General features: G+C 38.7%; 2 protein-coding genes across 6 annotated transcripts in view; one reads left to right on the forward strand and one right to left on the reverse strand.

The window, feature by feature from the left end:
* The window catches only part of arhgap17a (Rho GTPase activating protein 17a), a 58,793-nt gene extending 49,267 nt beyond the window's left edge, over positions 1-9,526 (forward strand). For 4 of the 5 annotated variants that reach the window (XM_041814906.1, XM_041814909.1, XM_041814907.1 and 1 more), the window contains 2 exons: positions 1,329-1,862; positions 5,153-9,526. In XM_041814906.1, the coding sequence (XP_041670840.1) occupies positions 1,329-1,862; positions 5,153-5,307 (689 nt within the window). In that variant the 3' untranslated portion in view covers positions 5,308-9,526. Of the gene's footprint in view, positions 1-1,328; positions 1,863-1,970; positions 1,994-5,152 lie in introns of all 5 variants that reach the window. The other variant, XM_041814908.1, reaches the window with a different exon arrangement.
* Positions 9,527-11,216: 1,690 nt separating this feature from the next.
* grid2ipb (glutamate receptor, ionotropic, delta 2 (Grid2) interacting protein, b) overlaps positions 11,217-16,089 on the reverse strand; it is a 75,662-nt gene continuing 70,789 nt past the window's right edge. The window contains exons 21-22 of the mRNA XM_041814959.1: positions 15,210-15,374; positions 11,217-14,940 (exon numbers count right to left, since the gene is read on the reverse strand). Coding sequence (XP_041670893.1) covers positions 14,869-14,940; positions 15,210-15,374 — 237 coding nt within the window. The 3' untranslated portion in view covers positions 11,217-14,868. The remainder of the gene's footprint in view (positions 14,941-15,209; positions 15,375-16,089) is intronic.

The raw sequence follows: 16,089 nt of genomic DNA on the forward strand, positions 1-16,089 counted from the left end.
AGATTTTTTCTGCTTTAATCTCCCACAATATTTTCCAAGTGATAGTACAGTGTATACAGGGGCTTTAGTAATTGCTGAAGGCAGCCTATCTGTTTCATGTTAAATTAAATCAATGGAGAAATGCTAACTCAGTAAATATAACAAACGAGGAAATCCGTTAAAAGTTTGCACTGCTTAACATCATTTAAAAAGCAGTGTTGCTCCCAGGGATTGGGATTTAAGAGCCATATCTAATCTAACACTGCCGGATCCATGCTGCAAAGTGAGTCCACACTGTTTTGGAAACTTGAATACACAAATACAGACTTGAATCTGACCGTATCCTCCACTCGCATTCAGATTGATAAATGCCGATCTGTGCGTTGAAATGAGCGCACACCCACAATTCTACTGTATTCACATATTCGCCATGTCCCAGTATTAGTATGAATATCTCATGATGGAATACGGCAGAGCTTCATTATGGCGTCATGAAAATTCAACGTGAACACACCTTTAGAAAGCATGTCTTCTAAATTCTAGTAAGAATTTCCCAAATTATTTTAAAACTACATTCATCTGACAGGTGTAGATTTTAAAGACATAAAAGCCCTCAATGCTTCCTATCAGAAAATTATTCTCCAGTTTAAAGGGCAAATTTAAACTTGTTCGATGTCTTGAAATAAATGTGTATATAGATCAGTTTGTACATCTCATTTCAGATTTTCTTTTCTTAATATGTCATAGATTTGAACATTTCTTTGGAGATTGACAGTAATACGAAGCATAGAGTTAAAGGAAGCTGGAGTTCAATATTTCAAAGCTCCATTTTTGGTTATATCTCTAAATTTTCAACATTTTGTAAGAACACAAGAATGCTAATCCTTCCTCTAAATTAACCTAAGCTGCTCTGCTTAAACCACCAGACACTGTTCTCAATCCAGAGCAGGAAGACCAGACTGCTCAGATTTTTACTACACTCCCTTTTCACATCGATTTGTTCCCTTTTCAGACAGAACATTGATTTTAGAGCTCCTGTGAGCACTTACAAAAATGAGATATTTGTGAAGCAGTCATAGGTTATTAATGAGCTCATTTGTTTCTTTTGTTTACTTCAAAGTTTATACTACATGCTGTTTTTCTCGGCTCTTAAAGCTTCAGGGTCAGAATGAAATTACTGATTCCCCATGACCCGAAGAAAACCTGATCTTAGAATAAAGATTAGAAGTGCCAAGTGTAGTAATGTTAAAAAAAACATTAGGATCTGACTACAGGAGAATGTACACTGTTGGATAATGGATTAGTTACCTATGCTCACTTTAAATAACAATACCCACTTTTGTATTCAGGTACCAAGAAGCAGGCTCCAGCCCCCCCTAAACCCACAAACCCTCCACCCAGCCAGCCCTGTAACTCAGCGAACCACACCACTTCATCACAGTCCCTAAGCCCCACCCAGAGACCCCTATCCAGCCACCCACCTGCCTCACCCACCTCTCCCACCTCCCAGCCGTGTGCCACACCCAGACGCCACTCCAGCAACCAGCCACCCATCCAGGCACCGAACCATCCACCTCCTGAACCTCCAACTCAGGCCAGCCCTCCAACACAGCCTTCATCCCCTGGAAAGCCAGAAGGAGACCAACGGAGCGCCGACCCCTCACCGCCAGGCACCCCGACTCCTCCAGACACACCGCCACCCTCCAGCGCAACCCAGGATGCTGTCGCTCCTCCGTCCCCGTCTCCCTACCAGACTGGCTCGCTTCCTCGTCCGCGACCTGTCCCCAAACCTCGGAACAGACCCAGCATCCCTCCTCCACCTCAGCCCACCGCCATGCCCAGTGACACCAACGGGATCTGTGCTGCCGCCTACAAGATGATGGGTGTGTATCCCCTCTCCTACTGTTACTGCATGTCAGATCTTGTCATGTCAGCCGAGTACTAACATGCTATTGTTCTAATCGTCTTCTTACCTTGTAACACCTCCACAGGTTAAAGAGGCTCTTTGTGAGAGGTTTGTTGTAAATTGATGTTTTCACTGGAAGCTCCCGCACTTTTTGTTCACCTTTATAAAATATTCTCCTCATCTCAACCAAATGATGTGCCTGCTGATATCATTTAAAATGCCCTGATTCACGGCTGTCACACCCCATGTCACTACCCTGACAATCACGGTTAATACTTGTAATGGTCAGACTTGACAAAGGATGAGGGAACAGGTTGAAGAGTATCCGTTGTGGTGCACACATTTTCTTTTTTGGATTGATGAAAAAAGTCATCATGTCAGACAGAGCTGCATAACAAGATGCTTCCTTAGAGTTCTACATTTTAGTAGTTTATTCTTCTGATATCTGAGGGTGCTGTTATACACAGTGGTAAAAGGACAAGAAAGAAAAACTTGATTTAATCATCTGTTCTGATGTAGTTTAATCTGGCATGCCAGATGCTCCCGTCTGAACCATTTGGGCCCGGTTAGAAAGTGACAGGACCAACGAGGGGCTGTACTCTCAGGTGCGTCGGAGTCGTGACATAAGCAAGCAGCAACAAGAGGCCGGTGCAATTATGGCAGAAGAGCTTAGTGTGGATGCTGCTAAAGCACCAGTTTCATCAGAACTTGACGACATTTCTTCATTAAAAGAAGAACAAAGAACAGCACTGAGTTGTTTTCTTTTCAAAAACGACAAAAGTCATGTACTGACGTGTATTGTTGCCATGGTTTGCGTTATTCCTCGGTAGCTGCGCACACACACCTCGATAGCGGCTACATCATGTGCTTTGTTGCTCTGATTGGCCTGTAAAGATGTGACAGACAGAACGTTCATCCAATCACGCTCCCGAGTTTTTTTTTTTTTCAAATCCTCTGTCCTTTACCAAACGCTTAGTATTGAAGGTTTTCCAGATGGATGTGTGAAACAAATCCATCTGGCATGTCACACTTACTCATTACTGTTAGAAACAGAAGTAAACAATATTGTAAAAAAGTGACTTATAAATTTCTTTCTTTCCTATAATGTATCAAAATATTTATTATATTAACTGCACACTGTAGTCTGTTTAACAGAGATGTGATGTTGTCTCACATTAACAGCTCCATCAAGCCTTAAGTTCACATCTTTGTCTGCAAACCGGCTCTTCAGCCATTTAACATGAATGAATCCTGCATTTGAAAATCTTAAAAGCAAGACAAAAATATCTTAAACTTTGAGATGTGATGCTGTCTCACATTAAGCTCCAATGTGCATTAAAGTACATCTGTGTCTGCACACCTGCTCTTCAGCCATTTAACTTGAATGAATCCTGACTACTGTTCATTTTTAACTTGGGCTGAACTACATTGACAAATAGTGGCAGTGCAATATCTTTCTTTCTAAATATTGCAACATGAAAAAAAATGACTTTATTTCAGATAAGTAAAGTTAGTTTTATTTGGCTTAAATATAGGTTATTACCATGGAAATTAATTATTTTGGCCTTTAAGTCTGTTTTATTTCAGGCTTGCAGGTGCAGGTCAATAACTAATTTTAAAGAATCCATATTAGCTTTATTATTAGCACTTTGCAATATAGATAGATAAAATATGTTTTAGCCTGTACAAGAACAAACTGTGCCAAAGTTACAGTTAAGGAATCTGTGTTTATAGAGAAATAAATTAAGATTTAAATATGTATGAGCTCGTGTTAGTGTTTTTCTAGTATATACACAAGTCTTTGTGCATTGATTGTACAGTTTCAAGAAGTGCAAATAGTGCAAAAATACTGACTAGACATGATCAAGTATAATGTATGCAAGGTTGGGTGCACATTTATAAGAGGTAGATCAGATAGTTTAAGATAGTTGATAAGTGCATATGTGCATATGAGGTGAAGTAATCACTTAATCTAATGCAACGCTTAGTGTGAGCATAGCTGGTAGACTGAGTTTAATTTCACTGTATGAAAATGGTGTAAGGGAGTGTAAAATGTACACATGCTGAGTGAGAGAGCATTTCTTGTTTGTTTAAAAAATTATGATTTTTTTAAGTTATTTATATATGTTAATTGAAACCTCTCATATTGAAATAACTATAAAATTGTGATTTATGGTGCAGGCCTACTTTGACCTAGTTAAAAGTTTATACTAATGTGTGGTACCTTTTGTGTTAAATCAGTGTCCATTAAAGTTTAAATTGCCTTAAATTAGCTGCATTAAAACTCTACATAGACATATGAATGGTCCTGAACACTCAAGTTTTTAAATACTGTAAATATTTTTGCAAGAGAAAGACTAAATCGAAATATTTCTCCCAGCACGCCTAACTGTGACTGACTCCTGTGGTGACAAGACAATGTGTGATGTGACATGCCGTCCGTCAGGGCTATAACGCATCACTCATATTCATTCACACTCACTGAGATCTCATGTCATCATTCACACCATCTGTTATGTGCAGAAGTGAATTTACAAACATTGCATTGTCTATTTCAAATGTCATTTTAAAAAAATGTGTTTTTACATAAAGAAGTGATCCTGAGTTTTAAAAACAGTGTCCTTGAATCAAGCATGCTGCATGGTAACATGCATGATTGTAACATGAATGTTGTCTGTAAAGTCCCTGCACATAATCCTCCTTTCTCTAACTCTTTAAAAGTTTGACAGTTCTGAAGCGGAGTTTCATGATGTGATTTTGGGGATTTTTCCACACTGTTCTCTCTCCACCGCTGATGATTCAAAACTAGTTCACCGTTAAACTTTAACCACTCTTCACATTTTCCATTCCTCTTTCACTTTCCTCTGCTCTGTCTCTGGCTGAACATTGCCCCCTGCTGTTCAGACTCTCACTTTGACAGAAGTGAAGCTCCTGCTGCTCTTATGGAAAATATTACAGTGCTGCATTGGATGGCATAATTACAGCTGCTTTAAATGTTTTCTGACTTAAGGATTAAGTTGCACATGTTTGTTATTATGCCCATTGTTCTTGTAATGATGCCTTAAAGGGTTTATTTGTGTTTGAGAGGAGTTTAAGTCTGATTTGTGACTTGCTGCATGCATCAGTCATATTTAAACCATTACATACTAACATAAAGGGAGGTTTGGGTTCCATCATAGCTGTTTTTATTTTCAGTTTGTTTTGTTACGTAAAAGTCAGACTTGCTGCTTCTATTTCTGATTATTATTCTTTTTCTTCTCTCTTCAGACCCGGCGATGTCTTTCAAAGGGCTGAGTCGAGTTTACGTCCCTGAGCTCGCTGTAGATCAGCAGCCGGCGACGGCTAACTCCTCCTCCTCTTCATCCTCATCTCTGCCTCCTCCCAAAGACTTAGACCTGGACTCTGAGAGCACCGTCCTATAAGGAGGGGAGACACTCTGGTCCTGTCTAGTCCCTACCCTTGTGGATCTCCTGCCATCATACTCAAACAGCCTTGGCCCTGCCCGAAACCCCTCTGCTGACTTGTTCTCCCACTCTGGCTCGTTTGTGGGCTTTTTAACAAGGCTTCTGGCACCGATCGTGGACGTCCACACCTCTTTGACAACACTGGCTATAGAAGAAGATGTGCTAGTGAGGCTGTCAGACACTTTTCTTTATCACAAATCCAAAAATTATTTAAATTCTCAGCATTTTAACTGAGAGAAGACCTTTGCAATTTGCATTCTAGCTAAGCATGAGGCATTTACTTGCAAATTGCTAGTACACACAAAAAAACATTAAATTCAGCTGATTTAAGGCTTAAAATAAGAAACTCCTGCTGTTGATGCCCTGAAACCAAACATCAGTGGAAATTATTATCATTTTCCCTCCTTTCTCTCTTTGCTGTTTACGTATTTTCTGTGGCTTTAATAAAAAGTTAAAATGCCATATTTTAATATATTTTTAATGGTGTAAAATGAGGCAAAGATAGATCATTTCAAAAATGTTTCGACCTTTAATGCAACTCTTAACAAATTAGATTCCTTAGAAAAAACTCATTATTTTTATTGGATGAATTGGTAAAAATCCACAATAACAAAAGCCTGGTAGCATAAATTTGCACATCACTTCAACTTGATAAAGCACTTTCTGATTTTATTACAGCCGAGTAAGCCAACTCAATTTGGCAAATTTGGCCAGTCTTCCTTGCAAAAGCCCTCAAAATCTGTCAGATTATGAGGGCATTTCCTGTGCACAGACCTCTTCAGGTCAAACCAAATATTTTCAGTGCTACAAGATGAAAATTTTCCCTTTTTAGCTTTCAAGTACATAAATAAATAAATCACAGTGCTGCCCCCCACCATGCTTACAGATATGGTGTTCTTTCGGGGATGTGCAGTGTTGCTTTAGTGTCAAACATTTCTTTTGAAATAATGGCCAGAAAGTTCAACTTTCGACTCATTTACCCACAGTGCTTTTTGGAGACATGATGTGTGTTTTTTCCAGATTTAGCCTGGGCGGGGATGTTTTTCCTCGCTTCTATCTTCATAGCCAGACATATGAAGAATATGAGAAAAGAACATTGTACTCACAGTGAAGCATGGCAGTGGCAGCATCATGCTGTTGGGGCTAATTTACCTCAGCTGGAACCTGATTTTTAGTTAAGGTGATGAGAATTATGAACATGTTCTAACACCTGTCAGTTTTGGCACATAAATTATTGAATTTTTGTAGCATTAATAAGGACTTGAACTATAAAGTAGAAATAAGGATATTACCAATAAAAAAAATCATCCCCATCCCAAATTGCACCATCTATCATACATTTTTCCATAATGAACTTTAATTAATACCCAAATTCTCCAATGAAAATTGTTGTCGGGAAAGAATATATTTTTTTGTTTTGTGGCTCTTGCTAAACCACTTTTGTCATTGTGGCTCCTGACTAAAGCAAGGTTGAGTACAACCTGACTTAGCTAATAGACTCCTACCTAAAAAGACTAAATCAAAAAGTGCCTTGAATTATTAGTCTAAGGGAGTTCATATTTATGCAACCACTATTTTACCTTTCATTGATTCCTCATGAAATATTAGGTTGTTCTCTGTAGTTAAGTGTATGTTTTAGGTAACATTAAAGGTAAGATAAATGAAATTATATATATCTTGGCATCAGCTTTTACACCATAAAAACAATTTTGGAGTTACTGTAGCTACTATATGTGGCTTTTACTGGCAGCTTGGAGCAGCTATTACTCACAGTTGAAACTCATGTCAAATATTGATATTGATTGGTTTTGTTACCACTAATACCCAGAAAATAGAGCTGAAATTCAATCTGTGCATCGTATCTTAAGTAAAACACCACAACTTATAGCATGTCAGCTTGCGCTTTTGCTTTGTGCGATTGAAATGTTCACTCTTTGTAGATGTTTTATTGATGAGTAAAGAAAATTAACTAATAGATTAAAGGTTTTTTAAAGCTTCTGTGATTTAGTAGATCCCCTTATTGCAGCGGAGCGCAAGACCCTAATCATGATTAGACACACAATGTACAACAGTGTATTAAGGACATAAAAAGAGATAAAAGAAGGAAGAGAATCTGTTCATTTATGAACAAAAAAGGCCAAAATTTGGGTGGAAAAAGTTGAAATTATAAGTCATGTATTTGCAAGAAAACAAACTCAGAATTTTAGACTTAAAAAGTTGGAAATTTACAAGACAAGACTTGAAATTTCAGATTCAAAAACATCTCAAATTTTGACATTAGAATCCCCAAAGCTCCAATTTTTTAAAATCATAAACTTAAAAAAAAAAAAAAAAAGGAACCAAAATTTAAACAGTGGTGTGATTCTGGACTATTATTGGTTTGTGTTTAAGATTTTTTTTCTGAGTAGTCATAATAATGGATAATTAATTAGTATATCTTTTGCCGAAAACAAGTGAATGTAGGCCTATTATGCTGGGATTTTGTCAATGACAGAAATTAAAACTGATGTGTACTTTGTCAAGAGGTCCTGGGGGTGTGGCTTAGCTTTTCTTAGATATGAAGGGGGGATGGGCCCTAGGGAAAAAGGTTGGGAACCACTGCCTCACTGGACCACTATTATTATTATTATTTTTTTTTTTTTTTAACCATCTTTGGTGTGTTAAAACTTCAGCTTTAATTCCACAGTCTTCTTCATTTTCAGTCCAGCTCTTTGTTTTGTTTTCACAACTTCCCACACTCTCTTTATGACCTCCATGATGGCGCCAGATGCCGCAAAAAGCCTCTTATCTGCATCACACACCTCCATCTTTACACTGTGCTCCCTTCACATGAAGCTCCAGACAATCAGAGACAAACAGCAGAGGGAGCAGTCGACAGCGATGATGCAAAGCAATATAAAGCTTGGAGACTGACCCTACGTGGAGAATGGGGATTGATTGGAGATCTGAATGCCAAAACATGAAAAGATGAGACTCCTTTGGAAGTTTGAGTGGCTGTTTCTGTTTGTTAAATGTCCAAAAAGGTGGGAGAAGAACAAATGACATAATAAGGGGTGTTACATTACATTAGGGAGGGGGAAACATCAGCAGGTAGATACAGAAACCAAATCAGATGCTTAAAGTGTAGCTGGTGACTGCAGGTTTCCAGTCGTCTCACACACTTGATTCTTTTTTTGTATGGTGACCCCCTCCTCTTTAATTTTGCTCCTGTATTTATTTCCTGATTTCAAACACACATTCCCTGTGGCTTTGACAGAACTAATGCAGTCTTTAAATGTAAATCATGCCTTATCGGTTCCTGCCAGAACCACGTAATAAGCATTATATATTTACTGTATGGAGGGTATACGCGGCTCCTTGTACTACAGTATTTCCAAGATGTCTTGGCAAGTAAGTATCAGGGACATGAGAAGAGGGGATGGAACCCTTGTGTGGTTCAGAAATTGTGTATTTAAATGTGTTTTGGTTGATTTTTGGTTTTTAAGCAGAAGTAGCAGCCTGAACAGTCAGTATTTCTGCCTTTCTGTCGTTTCTCCATCAATGTTTCCAGGGTGTTTAGTGCAAAAAGGCTGCGTGCCAGTGAATGTAGTGAAAGGACAATTTTTACCAGCCTCTTTAGCCCGACAGAGACACGCAAAAACAGCTGATGTTGCACTTGAGCGCAGGCCAACAAGCGATTTTGAGGAGTCTGTCCCGCTGAGCTGAGAGCACACGGCGCTGTAAAGCCTCAGTAGTGAAGTGGTGTCGGACTTCTGCCAGGTCAAAGAAAAAATGCTCTAAAAAATGCTTTGTTGTATCTTCCTGTGTAAACTTTGCTTTTCTTGCCTCGTGTTTGATGCAGTTTTTGGTTCCCAGAGAACTGACCCAACATGGTACCAGTGGAGAAAGTCTTGGATGCTGCAGATGCCCTGAAACTGATTTGTTTTTCAGAGACAATCCAGCATTATTATCCCCTCCTTTCTCTCTTTGCTCCTGTACCTCGCTGCCTTATCCCCCGTGTATGAAGAGCTCGATGTTAGAGGCTCTGTAAGACGAACAAATGCCATTAAACTAGAGATGATAATGCTGCGTTTTTAAGCTCCATAGTTTTGTATGTATGCTGTCTGGTGAGCTTAAGACATGTTATATGAATGCTTGGTTATACCCCCTTTCCAAAGAAAATAAAGTATATGAAGAACCAGAGAAATCTACTCATTTTTATGCTTTTATGTTCACTTTTATTGTCTTTTATTGTGAAAGTGTGAGCAATCACCCTTCAAATAAAAGTCTGGTCCCTTTAACTAGTCCTGTGTTTCTGCACATTTTGACAAAGGCCGGTTTTACAATCCCCAGGTCAAAAAAAGTTGGGATGTTCTGATTTTCAAATTCTTTCAAACTTATATTTAATTTAATGCAGCACAAAGACTAGATATTTTAATCAGGACAGACTTAGTATGAGTCTGGCAGTAATTTATTTTACAAATTTTAATGAAAGAGAAATGTGGGATGTCTTTGGTGATTAAACTCCATCGTGATGACTTCATGTACTTGAAGGGGTAGAGTGATGCAGGATCAGATGAGGAGTAGACTTCTGAGGAGCTGGACCAGGAACCAGTGAGGTTGAGATGAGCAGAAGACCTGTGAGTACCTTTTAAGTTACCAATGAACTGAACTGAAGGTGGCTGGGGTGGAGGAGGGTTGCAGCATCCACACTAAACATCAGGCTGACTGTGAAAGAGAGAGGGGCATTTAAAATATGGCAGGTGCATGATGATTGGTCGAATGAGGTTGTGGCAGAATCTGATTAGCTGCGTACTTTAGAGGACGAACGCCCATATTCAGCTGATCACCAGAGCAGGGAGAGAAAGAACAGAAGATTTGAACAAGTGATGATCAATGAATGAGTACAAACAGTCTTCCTGCTTGAACTTTCACTGACCCCACATTCATGTTTAAAATGTTTAAACTTGATTTTATTGGAGGGAAATACGCAACATTTTCAATTGGATGCCTGTAACGCATCCCAAAAAAGTTGGTACAGATGCAAGAAAAGACTTGTGAGTTAGCCATGCTCATACCGTCACATCTGTTATGGCACCATTAATACTGGGACGTTTTGAAGTGACTTGTGCTCACACCAAGATGAGGTGTTTTTCAGGGATGCCCCTGCTTATTTCAGCAAGACAATACCAAGCAACATTCTGCACAAATTACAACAGCATGGCTTCACAGTAAAAGCATGCTGGTACCAGACTGGCATGGATGCAGTCTAGACCTGTTGCCCATTAAAAGTGTATGGTGCATTATGAAGTGCAAAATACAAAAACTGCACTGTTGAGCACCTTAAGATGCACATCAAGCAAGAATGGGAAAGACTTCAATCTTAGTGTCTTCAGTCTTCTGGTGTTTACAGTGTTGTAGAGGAAGAAGTGATATAATGCAGTGGTAACTATACCTGTGTCCAAGCTTTTTGGGAACATGCTGCAGGTATCAAAATCAGAATGTGTTTATTTCCAAAAATACAGTTAAGTGCATCAGTTTGAACATTAAATATGTTGTGTTTGTACTGTATTCAGATGAAATAGATTGAAAATCACTGTTATCTGTTTTCAGTCACATTTTTAGTGTCCTAATTTTTTGGGGAATTAGCTTTTTGTGTGGCACATCCCAGTTATTTTGCAAAACAAGCACTTTGTTCTTTGGGAGGTCAACTAATGTTAGCTGACATCACTAGAATCAGAATTCTGTATTTAAAAAATTCTGTATAAAACCATGAAAGTGTACATTATGAGGCACAAATGAATGAGGCTGTTAACTTTCAAGCATATTTTTATAGATTAAAAACAAATCCTCCATCTGAAAGCATAAAACAAAACAGAAAAGGCAAACAATCACAAAAACAGGAGCATATTTCCATTTATAAACATATAAAACAGTTATAAAAGGGAATCTATAAGCAACCAATAAATAAACCTAACTAGACTAACAGAAATGCATTTATTTGAACCTAAATATCCAGAGAGGGAGGGGGTGCTACCAGCTGCACATTTGTACACATTTACTCACCAACATGCATTGATTTGGACGACAAACACTGTCACTGCACTAGCAGCAGCTAGGGTTGCATTTTTACCAGATCATAGGCGGCTCATGAGCCTGATGAAAGCTGTGCAGAAAGAATAAATTAAATGGTCCTTTCCAGCTGATGCTCTGGAATAAGAAAGTAAACCTGGAGGATGGACAAGCATACAGCATGTGCATAGCAAAAAAAAAAACAGTCCATTTACAATATCAACAAAATTTCATCAACATAAATACAACACAGCTACAGATACACTGTACTGTCGGTGAGTCATCAGATCACCATGACGACCAAAAGAGCAGGAAATGACCATATACAGTAGGATGTTGTTTTCTACATGCACTTGAGGCTCCTCCATTCATTCAGCAGCCGCCCACGTCTTTAAACAAGGATGTGCTCACAAGAAATACTCGACAAAGTGCAGAACTATTAGCTGTCTTCAGTGCCAGAAACAGCTCGCTCTTTTCACATTCAGCTGCCTTTGATCGCTCAGCTCTGACAACAAGAAGACACTAATAATGAAGATTTGCAAGTCCACCCACGCTCGCTTCAAAACAGATGATTATAGAGCCAGATCTCTCCATGTGCTGATGTAGTCAGCGTTACCTCGCTGGAAAAGGTGCAATATTGTTTTCTGAACGATGTTTATCAAATAAATGAGTGTTGTTGACTGTGGATGTGTGCCGTCCTCACAGGCTCACCATAGTGAGAGAAAAGGACTCCAGTCTAAAGTTCATCAGTTCAGCTGCAGAAAAGTGTGTAAATGATCAGAATTTCACAGGTATGGAGGTACATTTCTTTCACTTACAAAATGAAATAGAATTAGACATTTAAAGTTGACATTTTGAGATAAAAAAGTCAAAATTATGAGATAAAAAGTTATATTTGTGACTTTTTATCTCATCATTCTTATCTCCTTTCAACTTTTTCCTAATCTTGTGATTTTTTTGTATCTCACACTTTGTCTTTTTATCTGAAAATTTTGGCTTGCCATCTCATGATTTCAATTTTTTGTCTTATAATTTCAACTTATCTTATAATTATGGCTTAAAATTTTTTTTTTTAGCTTTTTACCTCATAAATTTGACTTTATTTCACGATTTTGACATTTTATTTCATAATAACAACTTTTTACTCAGAACTTTGAGTTTTTCTTCTCTTTTTTGACTATATACCCCATGAATTCAACATTTTTTGTCTCATAATTTCAACGTTTTATCCCATGATTATGACTTTTTCACATAATTAAGACTTTAAATCTCCTAATTTCAACTTTTATCGAAATTCTGATTTTCAGTACTTATTTTCTTACAATTCTGCCTTTCATCTCAGAATGTTGACTTTTATCTCATTATTTCAATGTTTTTCTTATATATTTTTTTATCGCATAAGTATGACTCACTATTGCAAAATGTCAACTTTTTGTCTCATTATTTTTTTTTTTCCCCTCTAATTATGATGTCATACTATGTCATAATTTTGTCTTCATATTTTTCATCTTTAGAATTGCCTAAAACTCAAATCTTTTTTTAAGTGGATGAAATGGACTTCCATACAGGGGGAATATGAAGACTCCGCATTTTTATCTTAAATGCACTGCTGTAGAGAGCTAATGCTAAAGCTAATCATGACTGTTAACAATTTTCTTTATGGAAAATCTCATCTGTGTCTAAGATCCCAAAAGAACAAAAAGGCCAAAACGATCAACATTTCAACAGCCACTTGTTACATATTTTTCAGATCTAACACAACTTTAGAGGTCCCTAAAACATGCCTGTGAAGTTTGTTTCTGAAAAAAAAACCAAAAACACTCCAGTATTGAATTTTTGTATGTCTAAAAACCCCTCTGTTTCAGCCCTGCTCAGAATCAGCTGTTTCTATGTCTGTGGCTTTAAATGCTAATGAGCTGTTTGACTCTGCCCCTGGCCTGGCCCTTCTCAGGAAATGAATGTAGCTTAATGGATGTGGCTCTCCTGATCCTCCTCTCAGCTGGCAGCTTCTTGGGGGGAACTGTGGACAGGCCAAGGGCACACATTTTTGTTATAGAAGCTGGAAAAAGTGTATTTTGCGTAATATGTGACCTTTAACCACACAAAAGAGGACTTTCATACACCTGGAAAAATAAATGAAAATAACCAAAGGGCTAATCAACTCATTCTGATATCGGGGCTGGAGATTACTTGACTCGTACAATGAGCTGTCTGCAAGTTTTAAACTAAAGGGAGAAATTCAATGTCACAGCGGAGTCCTTATTTTCCATCACTGTGAGAACACAAATAGGCTATGGTGAGTAGCAGCTGCTGGACTGCTGTGATAGCTTAACTTCAGTGTGCCAAATTATGGACAAAACAGCAATTAATGCGATTTAAATAAATTAATGTGTTGATTTTTAGGCCTTGATCATATCACCGTTAATGTGTTAACACTAACAGCTCTGATAAAAAGCCCTTTTTTAAATTGTCAGGATAGTTAACCTAATAATTCATAAACACAGCCCTATTTTTTTCTGGTTAACAAGACAGATATGTTGTTAATTCCCAAAAACTAAGCAGATTTCTTTAAAATTTCACAAGTGAATGCAACACACTGGAATGGTTTCACTTCATAGAAATGGCCAAACTTTCCTCGTCAGTGACGGCGGTACGTCCCGTGCAGTTAAGAGTCAAACAAACTGTTTTGGATGAGTTAAAAATGTGCACCCTCTGGATGTTTTTAGCATTATTCTATTAAAACTCTGTTAAGAGAGGCCCTTTAAGTTCACAGAAGGTGGGATGAGAATAGACACATCTTTATGATTAAATAAGAGGATACATGACGCTCATAACATCAGTATCTCATCTGTTTTAAATCAAATAGGAGGCAGTGAGTTTGATACTTTATCACAATCTGATCACCGCTCTGAGCCTGGCTGCAAACTAAACTACACTCTGTACTACACTTGTGCTTCCTGTTATCAGCCTACATCTATGCTTTATCTTTACAATGATTTAAATATGATCTGATAGAAAATATAAACTATAAAGAATCATTTATTAAACATAGATCATGTGTAAATACTCAAATCATCTGTTTAAAGTACTTACATCTCATTTTAATAGCAGACACACTGAAGCAATCAAATCAACCTCTTCTTCATTGGTGTGTCTTTTACTCTGAGATGTAAATAAAGTAAACACTGGTTTGAGTCGTCAGTGTGCGGTGACTTCCTGTTGGACACCTGAATGTCTCTGCTTCTCCCAGCACCTGAAATTACAGCGATGCTGCACACGGGGCACTCATAAACATCGGTGATTCTCTGCACATAGATATAATGTGATTCATTCTGTCTGCTGTAAATGACGCGGCCTCTGTTCCTGTTGTTTTGAGTGTCTCTGTGTGTGATCTTGGCACTTTGGTTGTGGAGAGCAGAGTGAAAAATGGAGCCGACTGGCCCTGACAGCCGCCCACGTCTCCTGCTTCTACCAGGCCAGAGGGGAAGACAGTCTGGGGCTCCTGGGGTTGTCTGGAGTCTGGGTCTCACTGAGAGCTCTCTGCAAGACAATAACAATGATCTCATGTCAGTTATGCTTACTTCACAAAATAATGTTCAGTCCTAGAGCAGATTTGGGTATTCCACAGACAGCGGCAATTTGCAGCTTAATCACTTCGTAGCTGCAGGCTGCTGTCAGCACAATATCTAATTGTTTTGGAGGTTTGAATCAGTCTAACACCTGCTGCTGCTGTCAAAATATGCACAGCTCAACTTTAGGGACAAGTCAGCTGTCTGTATGGACACAGCTGAAGTGCTGTGTTAGCTCACCTCAAACTTGGACATGAAGTCTGCAAAGATGCCAAAGAAGGCCTCCGTTTTGGTGGACTTGCCGTCCTCACCGAAGAAAGATGCCACCTTAGAAAACTCCTCCATGGTCCGGGTCTGCAGGGACTCCAGAGACTGGATTGAAGGGTGACTGTTCTCTAAGAAGCTCTGTGGGTGCAAAAATGACACATTAAAGAGGCAAACCAATTACTGCATATCAAAGTCAGTTCTTAAAGGTGCTGCTCGGCCTGTGATGGCTGTTTGAAATCTTATGTGACTCCAGGGGAAGCTCTGTGATGTTGAAGAAAATGTTCTTAGCTTACTTTTGAAGACCTCCTTCAGACTGTCAGTGTTACAGATGTATCTTTTAAAAAAAATCTGCATTGATTTGAGGAAAACTTTAAAGTAGGACTGCACAACTTTCAGAGCAGAGTATCAAACTAAACCAAATGCACCTCCTTCATCCCTCAGCGCCTCCTGCCTCCACACTTACCCCACCCCTCTCGTCCTGTTTCACCAGCAAAGAGACAGATCACTGTTTCTGTGTTAAATGACCCTTACTTATTTGAGTCTTGTATCATGTCCAATGGTGTGCCACAAAGTTCTGTCCTGGGCCCCATTTAATTTTCTCTCTATATCCTGCCATTAGGCCACGTACAGTGCCGATAAAAAGCATTCACCCCCTTGGAGCGTCTTGTCTGATGGCCATAAAGCTCCGTTTTGGTCTCATCAGACCAAAGAACTTTCTTCCTCTTGATCATGGAGTCTCCCACGCGCCTTCTGGTGAACTCCAGTCCAGATTTAATTTTAGTTCTCTTCAACAGAGGTTTTCTCTTTGCCACTCTCCCATAAAGCTTTGACTGGTGAAGAACCGGGCCAACTT

This window comes from Cheilinus undulatus, linkage group 20 (assembly GCF_018320785.1).
Source record: "Cheilinus undulatus linkage group 20, ASM1832078v1, whole genome shotgun sequence".
In the NCBI taxonomy this organism is placed as follows: Eukaryota; Metazoa; Chordata; class Actinopteri; order Labriformes; family Labridae; genus Cheilinus; species Cheilinus undulatus.